The sequence below is a fragment of the Jatropha curcas genome, chromosome 5 (assembly GCF_041381405.1).
Source record: "Jatropha curcas cultivar XTBG-Jc1 chromosome 5, XTBG_Jcur_1.0, whole genome shotgun sequence".
Classification (NCBI taxonomy): domain Eukaryota; kingdom Viridiplantae; phylum Streptophyta; class Magnoliopsida; order Malpighiales; family Euphorbiaceae; genus Jatropha; species Jatropha curcas.
Window position 1 is genome coordinate 22,862,809 of NC_143155.1, and position 17,278 is coordinate 22,880,086.

The following is a 17,278-nucleotide window of genomic DNA, read 5'->3' on the forward strand; positions in this document are numbered from 1 at the left end:
AAAAATATAAACATAGACAATTAAATATCTTGTTCAGAAATAATATTAATATTAATGTAAGATAACAACATTTGGAGTAGTAACTAAATCAATCTAGAAAGAAATGCCATCACTTATTGATTGTATTACCATTATTAAGTGTTATTTGATAGTTAATCAATAACTAAAGTTGCTCTCACCTAACTCATCAAGAGAGATTTTTTTTTTTCTCATTATAAATCACATAATTTTAATGCAGGTGATTTGCCTTTAATCAAATGGTAAATTAATAAGCTTATAATGCATATTTTATTAGTATTATGCTTAAAAGAATATTAAAGCTTTTACAGTTTATTAGTCTTTTTTTATGACGTGTTGCACGTTGACTGTGCTCATTTTTTATACTCATTTAATTTTTTTATATAATATTAGAGTATAAATTTTTATTTAGATTGAATCATTAAACTATATTACACTTTATAGATACAATAAATATAATTTTTTTATTATATGTTAACATACTGATTCACATAGTTTTTATAATATGATAATCGCTTTCATTTTTTTTAAAGAAAAATCAAATTGATTTATATGAATCATCATATAGCTTATATTATAAGTTTTATAATTAATTTACATATTTTGTTTATAAATTTTACTATAATCTCTTGTAGTAAATAAATGTACTTTAACAATAGAATAAGAACCAATCTAATAAATTAAATTAAATATTTATAAATAATAATAAATTTTCATTTTTATTTTTTTAGCCAATTAAAATCATGAAAGCATTTAAAAAATTATTACTAATAACAATGTTGGTAGATGTTAAAAAACCTCATATTTACATATATTATTTAAAATAACAATGTTGAAGCTAAATTATAAATTATTAAATTATTATTAATAATTCATATAATAATATAATGAAATAAAATATAATTAGACATGATAAGATAATAGTGGTAAAAATTTAAAATTTTAAAATGCTTAATTATCTATATATATATCTATCTATTAAAAAAATAAAAAAATCCTATCAAATTATAAAAATATTATATATTTTTAGATTAAAATTTTTTAATTGGAATAAAATTAAGGTTATTTTAGGATATCATAAATTTCACAAGGACAATATCGGCAATCCTATTATTCCCTCTTATGCCCACTTATATATATATATATATATATATATATATATATATATATAGGTTTTTAATAAAAAGATAAAAATAAGATTTAAAGCAATTAGAGGTTTTTTCTTTTGACAATTTTAATGGAATACCCTATGAAAAGGAAAGGCAAAAGTAATTTTTTTAAAAAATAAAATAGAGCAAACCCCTTTTAAGTTTAATTAATACACACAACAAATGGTCCATTAATCCAACAAAACCTGACAACGCAGAGGAATTCAGTCCTTAATCGTAGCCCACTTCAGCCCAAAATAAAAAATCCAAAACCCAGCCCATTATGTTGTTATCGAATTTGTTATTGATAAATGCCCAAAAATTTTCCGATAACATCAGGAATATCCCTTACTTTCGAAATTATTAAAAATAGGTATTTCTTTTTTTTTTTTTTTGAATGGAAAAATAGGCAAAATCTTAAAACCCTAAATCAGAGAATAGCTCAGTCAGTCACTAGTAAACTCACAGGCCTCATCAATGGCGTCTCAAATGGCGATCTTAACTCGAACCAAAACCCTAATCAAAACCCTAAATCCTATCAAATCCATCTCCACATTCACCTTCGTTTCCCAAGAACCTCAACTCGCTGCCGAGCCAACTCTGTCCGATCCTAGCCCCACCACTACCACTTCTCTCCCTCCAAACCCAGCCTCAGGCAGCCCAGTCTACCACGAGAACTGGCGCAATCCCATCTCGAACCCTAACCCGGCGCTTAGTCAGTCCCTAATCCCTTTCGGTCTCCTTCAACAAACTCCAAATGCTCGAATCCAGTCCATGTCGCGAAATCTTGATGTCAATTCTCTATTGAATGTGTTCGCGGATTGGACGACCTCTCAACGGTGGTCTGATATGAAACAACTCTTTGATTTCTGGATAAGGTCGCTTGACAAGAATGGCAAGCCTAATAAGCCTGATGTTCATCTGTATAATCATTATTTGAGAGCTAATTTGATGATGGGAGCTACTGTTGCGGATTTGCTGGATTTGGTTGCTCAGATGGAGGAGTTTGCGTTAGATCCTAATACAGCGTCTTTTAATTTGGTGCTGAAGGCCATGTATCAAGCTCGAGAGACTGAGGCTGCCGAGAAGTTGCTCGAACGGTTAGCAATTTGAGCTTTTTGATTGATCCAAAAACCAAATGTATGCATTTGTAAAATGTTTGTGTGAATTATTTGGGAGTGTATATTCTTTTTCTTGACGAAACACTTGCATTCTGGTTGAATGATTTGATTCCATTTTAGAATTGATCACTCTTATATGAATTCATGTACGTCTGCTGTGTATATTGGCTTTGTGATAAGACATTCTTCACTATTTCAGGATGGAGCTTGCAGGAAAGGAATCTCAGCCTGATGATGTGTCATATGATTTGGTTATTGGTGTATTGTTCTTGGCTGAACAATTTGATACTGCCTTGAAATATATAGATAAGACTTTAAGAAATGGTTATATGTTAACAAGCAGAGCATTTTCCGATTGTGTGAGTAGCTGTGTTAATAAAGGACGACTGGATACATTGGTGTCAGTTATTGAAAAATGCAAGGTACTTTGACTGATTGACTAAGAACTAAATCATTCTGCGTTGGGAGCATCTTTGATGAATGTATGTTTATATATAATGGCATTTTTTGATGTGACTTCTGTTGGTATTGGATTCTATCAGACAATGGATCAAAACAAAGCTCTGAGTCCAAATTGGAACATGTGCAACTTTATTGCAGAAGTTGCAATGCAAGAGGATAATAGCAAGTTGGCATATTACGCCTTGGAATTTATGGCCAGATGGACTGCCCAGGCTGAGAATGCTAGGCCTGCTGTTCTACTTTCTGTTGATGAAGGACTGGTTGTATCAGGCCTTGCAACTGCTGGCAGGACTTACAGCTCTACTCTCTTGGATGCATCATGGGCAATCCTTCGGCGTTCATTACGTGGAAAGAAGAATCCTAACCCAGAATCTTATATTGGGAAAATATACGCCTATGCATCACTGGGGAATCTGCAGAAAGCTTTTAGTACACTGCGCGAATTCGAGGCTGCTTATGAAAATTCTGACAAAGAAGCACAGGAAGAAATGTTCTCACCATTTACTTCTTTACATCCATTGGTTGTGGCTTGCTCCAAGAAGGGTTTCGAGACTTTGGACTCGGTATTTCTTTATATTTAGAAGTCAATAAACTGGATTCATATTGTTTGCAATATTTTGATTAATGATTCCAGTTTTTCAATGTCTATATATTAATGTGTGAAGATGGAGGTCAAAAGTGAATTTTTTGGGGTGCTTATTTTCTTTCTTTATAAGTAGTAAAAGGAAAAAAAAAAAAAACTATTCTACTAGATCTTTCCAAAGTGATTTAAGTTTTTCACTGATTGGTATTTAAAATAAAATTGTGCCTGTTGTGTTTAATTCTTCTTACATCAAGGCTCTCGTATGATCACATCACTGTTGCATTAAACTAATGACTCTCTGTGGCACATGCATATGATATAATTAACTCGTTTCATCTTCTAGCATTTTTCGGAAGCTGAGAAGAAGTTTGATCTTGTTATTGTTTGTAACTTAGATTATTGAGCTTCATCATACATATTTCACTTGTTAGTATTAGTATTTGTTTTTCAGTTGCTCCAATTATCAACAAATATATGGTTGTGCTTTGATTGCATGCTAGTTTGTTGGAAAAGATTTGTATTCTTGTCTGGGTGAATGTCACTATTGCTTTTGTCTTAGGCAATACATAGGACTTCATGGCCAAAGATATTCGTTAGAGACATGCTCTTCTTTGTGGCTGCATTGAAAATGCTTACAGCCAATGTAGTCCAGAACTCCTCAAAAGGAATTATCCACACCATCTGAGGATCACACTGGAAGATATGATGCTTGTGTTTTTATTTATTTGGTTCTAGGAGTTGGTTGCTTTGATTTTATTTACTTATGAAATGCCACTAATCTCCATTTTTAAATTTCTACCAGGTGTATTTTCAGCTGGAGAATTTGAGTCGTGCAGAACGTCCATACAAGTCTGTTGCTGCACTTAATTGTGTAGTTTTAGGTTGTGCGAATATATGGGACCTTGACCGTGCCTATCAAACTTTTGAGGCAATTGGCTCTTCTTTTGGGCTGACCCCTGATATTCATTCATACAATAGTCTGATGTATGCCTTTGGAAGGCTCAAGAAGGTAGAAGTTTCAGTTACTCATTTCTCTTTCTCCTATATTTTCCCCTTCTCTCTCAAAGACATCCACACATTCTCACCAAAAAAAAGAGAGAAGAGCACCATATTATTTTGTTTCCTGCATGATGTATATGGTCAGCAGTCATGTTGAACTCTTAGCACTGAGTTTTAGTAGTATAAAACTGACGTGCGGGAATCAAAGGTGGAGACAAAATGGTGCATTTTTAGAGGGCTTATCTGCTTATATACATCTGAAAGGCTTTACACAGTGAATTGTTGCACCTACACATGCATGCACACTGTAATTTTACGTGATTCACAACTCACCAACACAAGTTCGCAAAATGTGCCAAGCAGACTTTCGTGAACTTCTAGTTTGACTTGCTATTTGTTTTATACTTGAAGTTTCTTTACTTTTCTTGTAGACATTTGAGGCTGCAAGGGTGTTTGAGCATTTGGTAAGCTTAGGGATCAAGCCCAATGCAAGGTCATATTCATTGCTAGTTGATGCTCATCTCATCAACAGAGATGCAAAAGCTGCTCTCTCTGCGATTGAGGAGATGGTGAGTTAATCCTTTCTTCTACCTGTTGAGCTCATGTAGCAGTTCTGAGATTTTACAGTTAGTTTTGTTGTTTGTGCTTAGGAATTGATGTTTACTTAATGAATCTGTTCTGTTGGCCAGCTATCTGCAGGATTTGCCCCCTCTAAGGAAACTCTAAAGAAGGTCAGAAGACGGTGTGTTCGTGAGATGGACTATGACAGTGATGATCGTGTGGGTTCCTTTGCTAACCAGTTTAAAATTCGAATGGGCAGTGAGATTCGCAGGGACATGCTGTTCAATCTCGAGTACAGCGCTGATTATGCTTGATAGGTAAATTCTGATAATTGAAATTGAGCCCTACATGTAAACAGAATATAAAGAATAATTGCTTGATTGCTTAGGACCTTGTTCAAGTTGAGATGCTGCATAACGTTTTCAGTTGGGCTATCGTAGTGTTTTTGAAATGCATCTGTGGGGGCGCTTTTGCACATCTAACCCCCTCCGCCACCCCCACATAGAGGTTGGGTCTAATATTTGGATCTGGTGACAACATCAAACTGTATTGCACCAGTTAAGCTAGCTGTCGTTGTTTTTTTTTTTTTTTTGGTGGTTAACCTTTCCCTTTTCATTTGTCATCTAAAATAGCATCCTGTCATTCCCAATTCTAGAGTTATTATTGGATGTCTAATTTTATTGAGAGCAATCTCCAGAGTCTGGGGAAAACAAGTTTACTGCCATTTTGTTTTTGTTAGAAGTGATCTGTTAGGTTGCGAAATTGTGCCCGGTCAAGGGAAACCCTGCACCAACCATGATTTGCTGATTTGTCTCATTGGACTTCTTGCAGGTTATTTCTTGTTCTTCATGGCAATCGATTTGGGCAGTTCGGATACTGCTTGAGCTCTTCATTTCAGACCAAAGTCATTCTTGTTTGTATATTACTTGGGTGTGCTCAATTTTGAGTATTGCCAGCATGGAACTTAGGATCATAGCCTCCTATAGCCAAATATTTTCTTCACATTAAAATTATTTTTGACAAAAACTGTAGGGGCAATGAAACATTGATCCAAAACATACTTTAATGGTGACAAATAAATGTAGGACAATCTTGATAATTTATTTAGGGTAGAAAGTCTGTTAGGTGAGGCCATCACTGGTATATGGCTTAGATCTGGCGACACCTTTCTCTGCGCCACTCATCTGGAATGTGTCTGCATTTTGTAAATGTTGAAATTAATTTCGGCTTGTAAGGATTTTGCTTTGGAAGTAACAGTTCTGTGGAACTGGAAATTACATATTTACCATTCTTTTTCCACTTGCATTCAGCACTCTGACAGTTTGAAGGGTGTTTATTTGCCAGCAATGGAATTTGTTTGATGGAAAAAAAAGAAAAAACAAATTAACTGAAAATTCAAAGAATAGAGAATGTTTCTGTCAAGTTGCGATTGTCATGGTTTCAGGATTAGATGAATTCTGCAAGAACTTTTAAGTTTTGCAGTATTAACTCTTCAAATTGCAGTAATTATGATACTGCAGTAAAATATCAGCATACCATTTTATTCTTTTTACAATTGTGAAAGCCTTGTCAGTTTTTAATCCAAAACTTTCTTTCCCTCTAATTTGAACATCCAATAATTGGTTTTGAAAATCCCATGCTAAGATCTCTTTTGCCTGTGTATGGTCTGAAATCCAGATTTTGTTTCCTTATGATGCAGGAATCACAGCAGCCTTCTGAAAATGACAAAAAAAGTTTATGAGCACACGACCAAGTTATCTAGCTGAAAAACAAATAAGAAAAAATAATGACTCAAATTTAGAACTCGTAGTGGTCATATAATGCTTGTACATAAATTTCCTCTTTTTTCCTTCAACTCGAAAGAAACGCTTAGAAGCATCATTTCATTTTTCAAGCCACTGTATCTTTTGCATACGGCTGCTTATAGGTTGTTTCCATTATTCATGGCAGCAAATATGATGACCCTTTATTATGCGGAATCTTTTATCTTGTGGAACATATGTAATTCATATGAAATTAGATATCAGTTCTACCATATTATATAATATGATGAATTAAATCCAAACATGGATGACAATACTGGAAACTCTGATGCTTCTTACATGACATACAGTTCTTAAAATCATTGCTGTGGAAAATTATTCGTGGAAAATAAAATCTCCATAAATTTGTTTGTGAAAGACGATCAAGAAATGGAGACAACATAAAAAGATTCAAGTGATGGCTTTAATTATCTTACCCGTTTTTGTTCTTCCATGTTAGCTTTTATGAGAGAGTAGAGGGCAACACCTGCAATGGCTATTATTGTACCAATCCCGGTTTGGGTGGAGATTCTATTACCTGCAAGTTTTACAATCATCACAAGGATATAAAAAACATGATTCTTAGAATTGTCTGAAATATGATTGAGAATGGCCTTTGGTTAAGTGGAAAGATGATGTTTAGGTAGCATGGTTTCTTCATTTTGAGAGGGATTGAGCGCATAGGTTGAAATCTATTGTTCTTCTAGCACTTTCGATCAACATTTGGATGGTAGAAAAGCTTGGATCAAGTAACAGTTTGGTAAGCCCCAAAATGGTTAAACCTCATTATAATAAGTCAGCAATATCTAGAACCACCTCAGCTAATCTAAGCCCCAGAATAATAGGAAGCACCTTTCAACATTAGGAACAAAAAACACATTATGCGAGTTAAAAAGATAGAGAACCAATAGTTACCAAATACAACAATGGAGAACCCAATGACAAAAACTCGCTTCAACACATTTCCAACTGCATGTGTAAGTGGTGCAACCCGTTCCAAGGTATTTGTGGCTACCTGAAATTTAAAACGTCAATCTTATCAAAGTATAAATTAAAGAGAACGTATACTGAAAGAACCAAAGCAAACAAGATAGTCATAATTAGCAAATACGTGCATAGTTCTGATCCAGATTTTGTCCTACCTAGGAATCAACAGAAAAAAGTGTAGACGTCAACATAATATCTTGGTAATATCAACTTCTCACTTATCAACAGTACTTTATACGCAAGGATAATCATTTAGCCGATATAACAACTTTTGAAGGTACATTACTGAACCTTAGACATAAAAAAGTTAAAAAGAAGGAAGGAATGCAAAATCTAGATGATACATAAACTAGTATAGTGGTAGACATAGAATAAGGTTCAGATTTCAGAAAATAAAGAAGTCCAGAGTGAGACATTTGGGATGCCATGTTTGTTTATTATTATTATTATTATTATTATTATTTATTTTAAAGCCATAAGGAGAGCTGAAAGTTTCATGTTTGAGGTACCTGGTTATACAGATGATAAAACATTCCAATCCAGAACAAGTCAGATACAAATTTGACTAATCCCACTTTGGCAATTGCATCTCTGAAACCATATTGCATCAATTGAGGACCCTCAATCTGGAGAAAAAGACACAGATCAACCAACAGTCAAAGGTAACAAGAAAAACAAAGCAATGGTATTGCAGTCGGTTTCTGTGATAAGCATACTTACTAGTATTGCTGGTGGGAGACAAAAAAAGAGGGCAATTATTGAAATGTAAGCATACACATTTGTGCTGTCCATGCCAGTCTGCCAAATTTTTAGTAGAAGTTAAATATTATGAGAAATCTAGTGCATCAGATATATATTCTACTGCAGGTCTACCAGTTCGATAAGCCAAATATAAATGGCTTAAAAGTCCAGGAGGCTGTGAAATCTTTATTTCCGACCTTTTAGTTTTTTAAAAATTCTACGGCATATCTGTTGGCTTTATGGTTGATTTCATTTTGTTGCATGCCTTGCAGTAGATATATACAGAGTGTTCGAACATTGGTGGAGAACAAACTTAGCGTGTTTTCAAGCCTTAAAGAAATAGCATAGGATTCCAATTTTCAATTGAACTCTTAAAAGTTCCCCTGTCTTTTAACATCTGAAAATAATAGTGAACTCGATTAAACGGCATTGGAATCACAATAACGACGAAGAAATTATAGTTAATTGATTCATCAAATTTGAGTAGAAATTTACTTTTTAGTTTATGATTTAACTCAATTTAATCTGTCTCCATAAGACGCTTTCTTTTCTTGAAAAAATAAAGGTTTCATATTATGACATGAGGACAACCAATGGTCAAAGGATCCATATCCACCTAAACATAATTATAAAATTGAAGAACGGAATAAATTGTCATACTCTTTGAATAATCTTACCATTGCCTTTTTAGAATATATACTTCTGTAGGTAAACGCAATGTTAGAAATCATTGCACTGATGAACCCAGTCCAGTTGAAGGAAAGTTCAGTCAGTGATGCCATAGATACACCTAGCAGAGAAATCAGAAAACCTCAGCCAACAGAGTACATAAGAGGATCCAATAATTTTACGAGACAAGGATTGAATAACAGGTGTAGATGCCAAATACTCGCGTATATTTCAGGTTGTGAAAAATAGGATTTATTCACTTTTCAATAAAGGACAATGAATGAAGCAGAAAGCAGAATAATATATGTTCTCTGAATTCTGAATTACCAATAACTACTGGGGCCAATGAAATCCATAGTGACAAAGGAATTTGGTGGCCGAGCACAAATTGAGAGGCAGCAGCACTGAAGAAGGGCTCTAGAGCTGTAAAAAAACAAAATAGTTTAGGATTAGAATCCATAAACAGTACAATGCTATCTCAATATATTAACCTACTGATAGAAGAATGCATGAAAAAAAAAAAACCTGAGGTTACCACCTGTAAATAATTAAAGCAAGAAGAAATAGTAAATGTTCTTAGCGCCTAAGAGAAATATAGGAAAATCTACTTCTGCTATGAAGAAAAACCCTGGCTCTTGGACATCCAAGTGTTCCAAGCACTGAGAAATGAATTGTGTGCTTATACTTGAACAACAGGCCACCAAACTTGGATGGCCATATCGTTCTGAAAAATCACATTTCAACGGTTGGTAAAATCACAATTAATTTCCAAACGATACTTTTGCATCATTCACAGAATCACATTATCAATACCTTTGATGGTGTGTGTAAAAGATACAGCAACAGCCGCAAATGATACGTTAGACATGACATGTCCAAGGGCATGACAGAATGCAACTGGAGTCAGGAGTAACAGAAGGTCCCTGTCAATTGGCTGGTTAGAGAAGAAATCATGTCATTAGTCAAACCATAATGATCCATTCGGAGAAAAGATAGCAAGTGAAGCAATTGTAACTTACTGCGCGTTTTGGTAGACCAACACCCCAAGAAACAAGACAATATACCACTCCAACTAAGAGATGTATGACCGAAACAAAACTGAAAAATAAAAACATTTCAAAGCCATGCCTTAGTGCCTATTAAACACAAAAAAAACTATATTGCAGCGCAGTATATAACACAAATTATGCACATATAAAATGAAATCCATACTATGGATGAGTAGAAAAAGCAAAATCATCTAGCAAGAACCACATACTATGGATATGGGAAGTAATTATAAACCTTCTTGTTGAGTATGTTGAAGATTACATTTAAGAAATACCTGTATAAATAAAGCACAAATCAATCAATAATAATCTTTGAAACAGATGCAAGAACACATTCAGTCTCTAAAACACTCAATGTAATGCTACTTCCTGCCGGGTTAAATTAGCATAAAAATTTCGATTAGTCGATAAATTAATTATACACAATGCATAAAGAAGAAATTAGCACAAATCAACATTATATATACTGTGGTAGATTACCACATGAAGAAGAAGAAACCAGTGACCAGTGCAGGAAATTTCTCACCAAAGCTTTTAGCAGGCTCCACGTGTCTACAGCCACAAATACAAGTGAAAAAACAGAACTACTGTATACTCTTAATAAAATAAAAATCAAAATAAGTCTGACCCCTCGGCATCAGCTGCAGCCTTAACGACCGGAAAGTCAACGGAACCTCGTCGCCTAATCGACTGACTCCAACCGGCGATTCTCAATGGCTGGCCGGAAAATTCAATTTTGAGGTGAGAATTTGGTGTCTCCAGCAACGGCGTGAGTTTATTAGTGGCGCGATGTGATCGAGCTTTGAGTGCAACATGATTAGGTGAAATTTTGTTAGGCGATAAGTAGAGTGAAGAGAATGGAGAAGAGTGAACTGACGAAATGACAGAAGCCATAGTAAGAGGAAAAGAAGTATGTTGAATATAATCAAATGAGAACAGAGCTTGAAGAGAAATGAGAATGGCGGGGACTGCAATAGGAATTTAGAACTGAGAAAAGGACAAAGTGAGACGTCAAAATCGAGGAATTAATGTTATAGAAGCGGAGATAGCAGAGAGAGATACATTAGTTTTAAGCAAGAGCACTCATCTCATCGTGTTCTTCTTCTTCTTCTTCTTCTTCGTTGAAAGTAAAGAAGCTTTGCTTTGCTCATGAACTTCAATAATAGAGTAGAAGAACAAAGGAAAAAAAAAAAAAATGTTACAAAAGAGTCTTGATTGTCTTGTCTTTTGCATCAAGATCATCAATCATGCTTCCTCTAGAAAAAATTCTCCGCTTCTGCTTTTGGCGAAAAAAACTTATTAATTACTATTATATAAATTTGTTACAAAAAAAAAAAAAAATGGTGAATTCACATTGTTTCATTTTTTAATATCATCACTGTAATTGGAAATCTGATTCCCTTTGTTCATATGATATGGATTTAGTGATGAATATATCGCAACATCGCTGAAGATTGCAAATCCTAATTCGAATAAAAAAAATTTAATTAACAAAAAAAAACAACATTGATTAATAATAATAATAATAATAATAATAATAATATGCCGGATGGCGCCATACTTATGCAGGAATGGAAATAGCGCTCTGGGTGAGCAAATGGCCTAATAGTTGCGAGTCTCGTCAGCTTCAATTAGCATTTCTGTTTGTGGTCTGACGTCAATAACATTGTTTTGTTATTTTTTTTATGAGCAAAATTTTTATTTTATTATTAAAATTCAAAAAAACTTAATATAATCAAACATCCAAATTGAAAGGATCAAGCCTCCCCGTCACATTCAACTTAACTATCAGAATAGTCGGACTTCTAATTTACTAAACCTAATCACTAAACTCAATCTTACTTTATTACATGAGTCAATCGTTATGTGTTAAAATTAGAAATATAAACAAACCAAATCAGATTTAGCTCTAATAAATTCGATTTTAGCTTGATAAGAATATGTTTAAACTCGAGCTCAGCTTATTTAGAAAATATCAAGCTCGGTTTTGATTCAAGTTCGACTAATACCTATAAATAAGCCAAGTAGATTCAATTAATCTTGACTTATTAAATTAGTTAATAAATTACCTTAAAAATGAAGCTCGACTTATTTATTAAAATAACTTAATAATTCGACTTAAGTATAATTCAAATTTAACAAATTTATCAAACGAAATCAAGCGAGCTTTCATCCAGTTAAGCCTCGAGCGGCTGACAGGTGATTATCTCGATTACAGCACCGGTTAAAACTTGGAAGTCTTATGTTATTTTGGTCATTAAACACGTCAAATTTATTATAAACCCTTGTTTATTTGAGCCGATTATCCGAGAAGATAAGGCCTCCAAGTCTAATTCTGAAGTGACAATCACATTCTGACTTCTGAGCCCAAACCAGTAAAATTGGATCCGACAGGCCCAAACATTACAACATAGAAGTACACGTCTGTCGCTGTGGGATCAAATGCTGAAGTCTAAACCCCTAGGGAAAAGGAAAACAGAAAACGCTTTCTGCATTCCAATTTCAAAATTATTCAAAGAAAGTTTATCCCAATTACAGAGCAAAACAGCGAGGAAAGCCACAAAAATGGAAGTTAGTAATGGCAAGGAGAGAGAAGAGGAACAGGATGGCATGTCCGTACATTCTCCATGTAAAGCTCCTCCTTCCTCTGCTTCCTCTCTTCCTAAGGTCTCTCTTTGTCTCCTCTATCTCAGTTAAATAAATTTGTTAATTAATCATATGGAATTAAAAAATCATGGTTCTCTTTTCTTTTCTTTTTTTAATTCCTGTTTCGGTCAATTAGGAGCAATCACAGGTTGAATTGGAGCTCAGACTATTAGAAGCTCTTGAAATCTATCCTCCTGTCAAATTGAGAGGCAGGTTCCTTCAGAATCCTCTTAAAGTTTCAATTTTGTATGCATGCATTGTTTTTTATTTCGAAGTATCATTTTCTTTTGTCAATGAAATTTAGTAAAAACAAAATTTTATATCCTGTTTTTAAATTTTAAATTTGATTTAATCTGTATCTAGCAATTAGTGAACTGTATCATGTTGGTAAATTTAAGAAGAAACAAAATGGGAAACGTGGAATTGGGTGCTCACGGTGAAGCAAATCTATAGCTAGCAATTAGTGAACTGGAATTGTCAATCAGGCAATTGATATTTTTGATGTTCAATTTTTGTTCTCTAGTGAAAGAAAAGCCAGATTAAAGAACTTGCACTATGGAATTAACTATTTTTCTGTCAGTAGGAGGAGCAAAATTTCGAAGCTTGATTCCTTAGAGCTGGAATTTAGTTGGTTTAAGTTTTTGTCTTGGTTTATCAGTTGAGTTGCTAAATATATTTTCTGGAGTATCTTAATCATAGGAGTCTTTAGAATTTCAATGAGTCACCAGATGTGGCTTTTAACCCATCAGCCAATTTTTGGCTTTCCTGCATAGTTTTTGAGTGTAGAGTGTTTCATCCTTATTTCTCAGATGGGGCTATTCTAGGATTGGATCTCATTAAGGTCTGTCCAAAGAGGTCGCTAATTTCCATAATTCATTTCCATCCTGAATTTTTCAGTTTATATTACACTTCAGTGCTAACTGCCAAGGCTATTGTTTATTTTAAAAAATAATAGATAATCACCAAACAAATACTTTTCATGCAGGCATGCATCGCCACTTTGTTCTTTATGGTCTAATGGAATTTCTGCGGAGAAGGTTTTTTTGTCTCAGAAATTCTTTTATTCTCGTTCTTACCTGGTTTTGATGCAGAGACTTTCTTGATATATGTTTTCTATTACATGCTGTTAATTCTTTGATGACTTCATCACAGCTTTGATCGACACTTTTCGCCAGATGAGGTTTTGCAGTTGCTGGACCGTTTCTATAACATAGAAATGCTGGTATTCAACAATTTTCATTATATCTCCCTTTTAGATTATTTTCTTATCACTAAAGATGTATTTGTGGTTATGTGATGGATGTAGTATGCTATTGATCAAGGAACAATCACATGGACAAATGTATATTCATTATTCATATAAACATATGTGTGCTATTCCATTCAAATCTTTATCAAGTCTAGGAAGAGAGCATTTGCAAAGTTTCTCGGTATTTCTGCATGAAGTGGTCGCTTTAAAGATTTGAATATGCACCTGTAAAGGGGTTGCTTTAAGGATTCTTACAATTATGCCAAACACATAACCCCTTTTGAAACACTAAAATTACAATCTCTGGTTTTTTTATTTTTTTATTTTTTTTTATTTTGGACATTTATCTTTGCTGTCAGAGTGTATACAGTGTTTGTTGATATGGTGTGTTCTTACCGAGTTTCAGAAACCAGATGATGATGAGGCAGAAATCCTGGGTCATGAAGAAGATTTTTCCTTGCCTCAAAGTTATTTTGTTAAGGAAGAGTGATATTTCACAGTTTTGGTATGCGTTCATTTCCAACATTTACTCGGTCCTTATTGTGTCATTAGAATGCAACAGGGGACAAACTTGAGAGGAGGTAGATATTACTTATAATATAAGAGTTTTTATTCTGGTTGTAATTTTTCTCAGCTGTTGCTATCATATGACTTTACACTTTCTTATTTCGGGAAGATAAATTTGTAAATACATTTAGGAATGTTCTGCGGTGCCTACAAGTTAACTAGTTTATAAGTGCTACCACTCTATAGTGTTTGGATCATCAAGGCATAAGAACATCTAATCCTCCTATGAATTTAAAATGAAATCCATTTACTGTTGCTTTCTAGTGTGCCAAGCATTAATAATGATTCTTTTTCAATTATAAAGGACTTAATTGATATGCATATATCTATTATTCAATGTTCACAACTATTAATTTTTGGACTTTGATAACTCAACTTCTCCCAACTTGAAAATACTGTCACCAAGAACATTAAGCAAATTTACGTGCAAAGGCATGACCGGTTAAATGAACCGCTGTTTAAATTAAGTCAAATCATATATATATTTTTTTTCATCATTTTTTATAAATTATGTATGATTGTGTATTTCTGTTCACCATAAATCAAATCAATTACAATCAAATCAAGCCATATAAATTTTTTTATAAAAAATTTTAAGCTACAAATAATTTTATTTGTGCATCCGGTTCCGGTTCATTTTTAACATTCATATGAATCTTAACCGGTTTTTGAACCACCAATTTCAGTCTGATTCATTTACAGTACAGTTTGATTCCGGTTAAAAACGATCCATGGCCATGCCTCCGAGCAATTATATCAAGTACCAATTTGGTTTGAGGGTATAAAACTTTACGGCCTTTATTCATTTTTAAATTTTGATGTACAGGGGAAAAAGTGCCTATAAAAATTGGATTTTGCAAGTAAGTGTATCAGTTTTTTGGATACCCCGTTGTTAATATTAGAGCAGATACTTTTCAACAGCACTTCCCATCTTTTTACTCCATCACGTAGTTCAATCTTTTATTTATCAAAGTCTGCAACTCTGTATAAACTTTTCAACAGCAGCACAATTGAAGCCGCCACTGCCGCCGTTCAAATAACATAGTATTACTATGCAAGATTAGCTGTTATTATTGAAAAGCTCTTCACTCTGAAAAAAGTTTAGCCTAGTAAAATACAAAACCTTTTTATCCACTGAGCTGCAAATGTCTTTAATGATCAGTTCCATTCTTGGAATTCTCTAAATAGTAAGAACTAAGTTATATTTCTTCCTTTCTTCACACTCAATAACAACCTCAAAAATTCTAATCAAATGCAGAATTTCAAGGAGGACATGTCTAATTATAGCAAAAAGAAAAAAAAAAAAAAAAAACCCTCAATATATAGACTCAAAAGCCTCAGCTCTTCCATCATCAAAACAGAAATCAAAATCATTTCTGAAGAATAAAGCAATATATCAATTCTTGAAAAATGGCGTTGCAAAAGGGATTCATTGTTTTTGCTCTCTGCATGATTTTGTTGAGCACAAATATGATAATGACAGCCACAGCACAGTAACCAAGAGACATTGCAGACACAGACAGCTCCACATTTTGAAAGGATGACAGCTCCACATCTGATAAGAAGAATATTGGAGCTAAGACAGGAATGGGGAAGAAATTGAAACGATGATTAAAAGCACCCCAAGTTAATTAGTGTCAGTCTTACTGGCATTAATCAATAATTAGCAAGTTTTGGGATTTTCCAATTGAGTTGGGTGGTTTATGTTTGTTTGGCTCTGGAAATGGGAATAGCGTAATGCATTTCCTGTAGAATAAGATTTGCTTCTTTTTGGTTGATGAGGTTTTTGTATTTTGAATTGTGAATTGAAATTTTTGTTGAAATAAAGAACACAATTTTGAATAGTTAGACTGTATTGTTTAGATTTCCGTTGGATCTACTCAATTCACTTACTTTTTCCAAACTCGCTGCTCAAAACGTTCCCTCTACTCACTTTCCGACTTATGCTCCGCTGCTAAACTCTATTGCCACCTCGATTTATCGCCGAGTCCTCAAAGCATAATAAAGATTCCAACTTTTCGATTTTTCTAAACAGGAACTTTACTTACTGTGACATGGTCCAAATCAGCCGAGTTGCTTCGTTCAAGAACAACTCAGAAGCTGACAATTGCCACCGTTGCATTTCCCTGGTACAGCCGAAATGCAGAGGATAATAAAAGAAAAAAAAATCTGGGAATGAGAATGGGAACGTGAACGTTAATGCAGTTTCTATATTGGGATTTTGTTGTTTATTTTTATTCGATTCAAAAGGAATTAAAAAAAAATAAAGTCAGGATAATTGCATATTGAATATACAAAAACAACTAACTATAATTAAACCTCAATCATAAATAAAGTCTTTTGTCTTCATTTAATTTCTTTTATAGCTAACTAGGCACTAATATCAAAATATTATTCAGGGCCGCCAAGCTCCGAGGAAAATTTTCAATTTCCCTTTAACATTAATAAAAAAAAATATATTTTTTATGTTGACAACCGTCTTATAGTTTATTTCCAACCTCTTCAAAGAACTATTTACATCGTAACAATTGAATATAGAATTTAATATAATATATAAGATATCTTTTGGATAATTTCAATCGAAGCAATTGAATAGTCGATTAATATTTATTTGATAAGACTGATCAATAGAAGTACTACAACACTATATCATATATTCTATATATCAGATTAAAT

At 33.6% G+C, this 17,278-nt stretch overlaps 3 protein-coding genes across 4 annotated transcripts; 2 read left to right on the forward strand and 1 right to left on the reverse strand.

Annotated features, from left to right (window-relative positions):
* Positions 1-1,554: 1,554 nt before the first annotated feature.
* On the forward strand, positions 1,555-6,890 carry LOC105630534 (Tetratricopeptide repeat (TPR)-like superfamily protein). Of its 2 annotated transcripts, none has more exons than XM_012212375.4 (7): positions 1,555-2,266; positions 2,487-2,709; positions 2,830-3,312; positions 4,135-4,341; positions 4,763-4,900; positions 5,021-5,209; positions 6,592-6,890. In XM_012212375.4, the coding sequence occupies exons 1-6, from the start codon at positions 1,644-1,646 to the stop codon at positions 5,204-5,206; spliced, it is 1,860 nt and encodes a 619-aa protein (XP_012067765.1). In that variant the 5' UTR covers positions 1,555-1,643; the 3' UTR covers positions 5,207-5,209; positions 6,592-6,890. The 2 variants fall into 2 exon arrangements, with proteins under 2 accessions (XP_012067765.1, XP_012067764.1); XM_012212374.4 differs by lacking the exon at positions 6,592-6,890 and adding an exon at positions 5,724-6,191 and having other exon boundaries at positions 1,556-2,266.
* On the reverse strand, positions 6,339-11,665 carry LOC105630960 (triose phosphate/phosphate translocator, chloroplastic). The gene is made up of 12 exons (XM_020678005.3): positions 10,769-11,665; positions 10,621-10,692; positions 10,350-10,415; positions 10,111-10,189; positions 9,905-10,025; positions 9,419-9,514; positions 9,100-9,212; positions 8,402-8,479; positions 8,191-8,307; positions 7,610-7,709; positions 7,132-7,232; positions 6,339-6,607 (listed from the first exon to the last, which is right to left on the reverse strand). The coding sequence occupies exons 1-12, from the start codon at positions 11,032-11,034 to the stop codon at positions 6,581-6,583; spliced, it is 1,236 nt and encodes a 411-aa protein (XP_020533664.1). The 5' UTR covers positions 11,035-11,665; the 3' UTR covers positions 6,339-6,580.
* Positions 11,666-12,578: 913 nt separating this feature from the next.
* Positions 12,579-14,865, forward strand: LOC105630533 (chromatin modification-like protein). Its single transcript, XM_012212373.4, has 5 exons — positions 12,579-12,807; positions 12,923-12,995; positions 13,772-13,823; positions 13,939-14,008; positions 14,442-14,865. The coding sequence occupies exons 1-5, from the start codon at positions 12,583-12,585 to the stop codon at positions 14,523-14,525; spliced, it is 504 nt and encodes a 167-aa protein (XP_012067763.2). The 5' UTR covers positions 12,579-12,582; the 3' UTR covers positions 14,526-14,865.
* The last annotated feature ends 2,413 nt before the right edge of the window (positions 14,866-17,278 follow it).

Bases quoted from the DNA above. Each gene is read 5' to 3' on its own strand.
- LOC105630534 (XM_012212375.4), top strand. From the start codon at position 1,644: ATGGCGTCTCAAATGGCGATCTTAACTCGAACCAAAACCCTAATCAAA. The intron at 2,267-2,486 runs GTTAGCAATTTG...TCACTATTTCAG, and splicing joins GCCGAGAAGTTGCTCGAACG to GATGGAGCTTGCAGGAAAGG. The intron at 4,901-5,020 runs GTGAGTTAATCC...TCTGTTGGCCAG, and splicing joins TCTCTGCGATTGAGGAGATG to CTATCTGCAGGATTTGCCCC.
- LOC105630960 (XM_020678005.3), bottom strand. From the start codon at position 11,034: ATGGCTTCTGTCATTTCGTCAGTTCACTCTTCTCCATTCTCTTCACTC. The intron at 10,190-10,349 runs GTATGTGGTTCT...TTTATTTTTCAG, and splicing joins AATTACTTCCCATATCCATA to TTTTGTTTCGGTCATACATC. The intron at 9,515-9,904 runs GTATTGATAATG...GTTTTTTTACAG, and splicing joins TTTTACACACACCATCAAAG to CTCTAGAGCCCTTCTTCAGT.
- LOC105630533 (XM_012212373.4), top strand. From the start codon at position 12,583: ATGCTGAAGTCTAAACCCCTAGGGAAAAGGAAAACAGAAAACGCTTTC. The intron at 12,808-12,922 runs GTCTCTCTTTGT...TCGGTCAATTAG, and splicing joins CTGCTTCCTCTCTTCCTAAG to GAGCAATCACAGGTTGAATT. The intron at 13,824-13,938 runs GTTTTTTTGTCT...ACTTCATCACAG, and splicing joins ATGGAATTTCTGCGGAGAAG to CTTTGATCGACACTTTTCGC.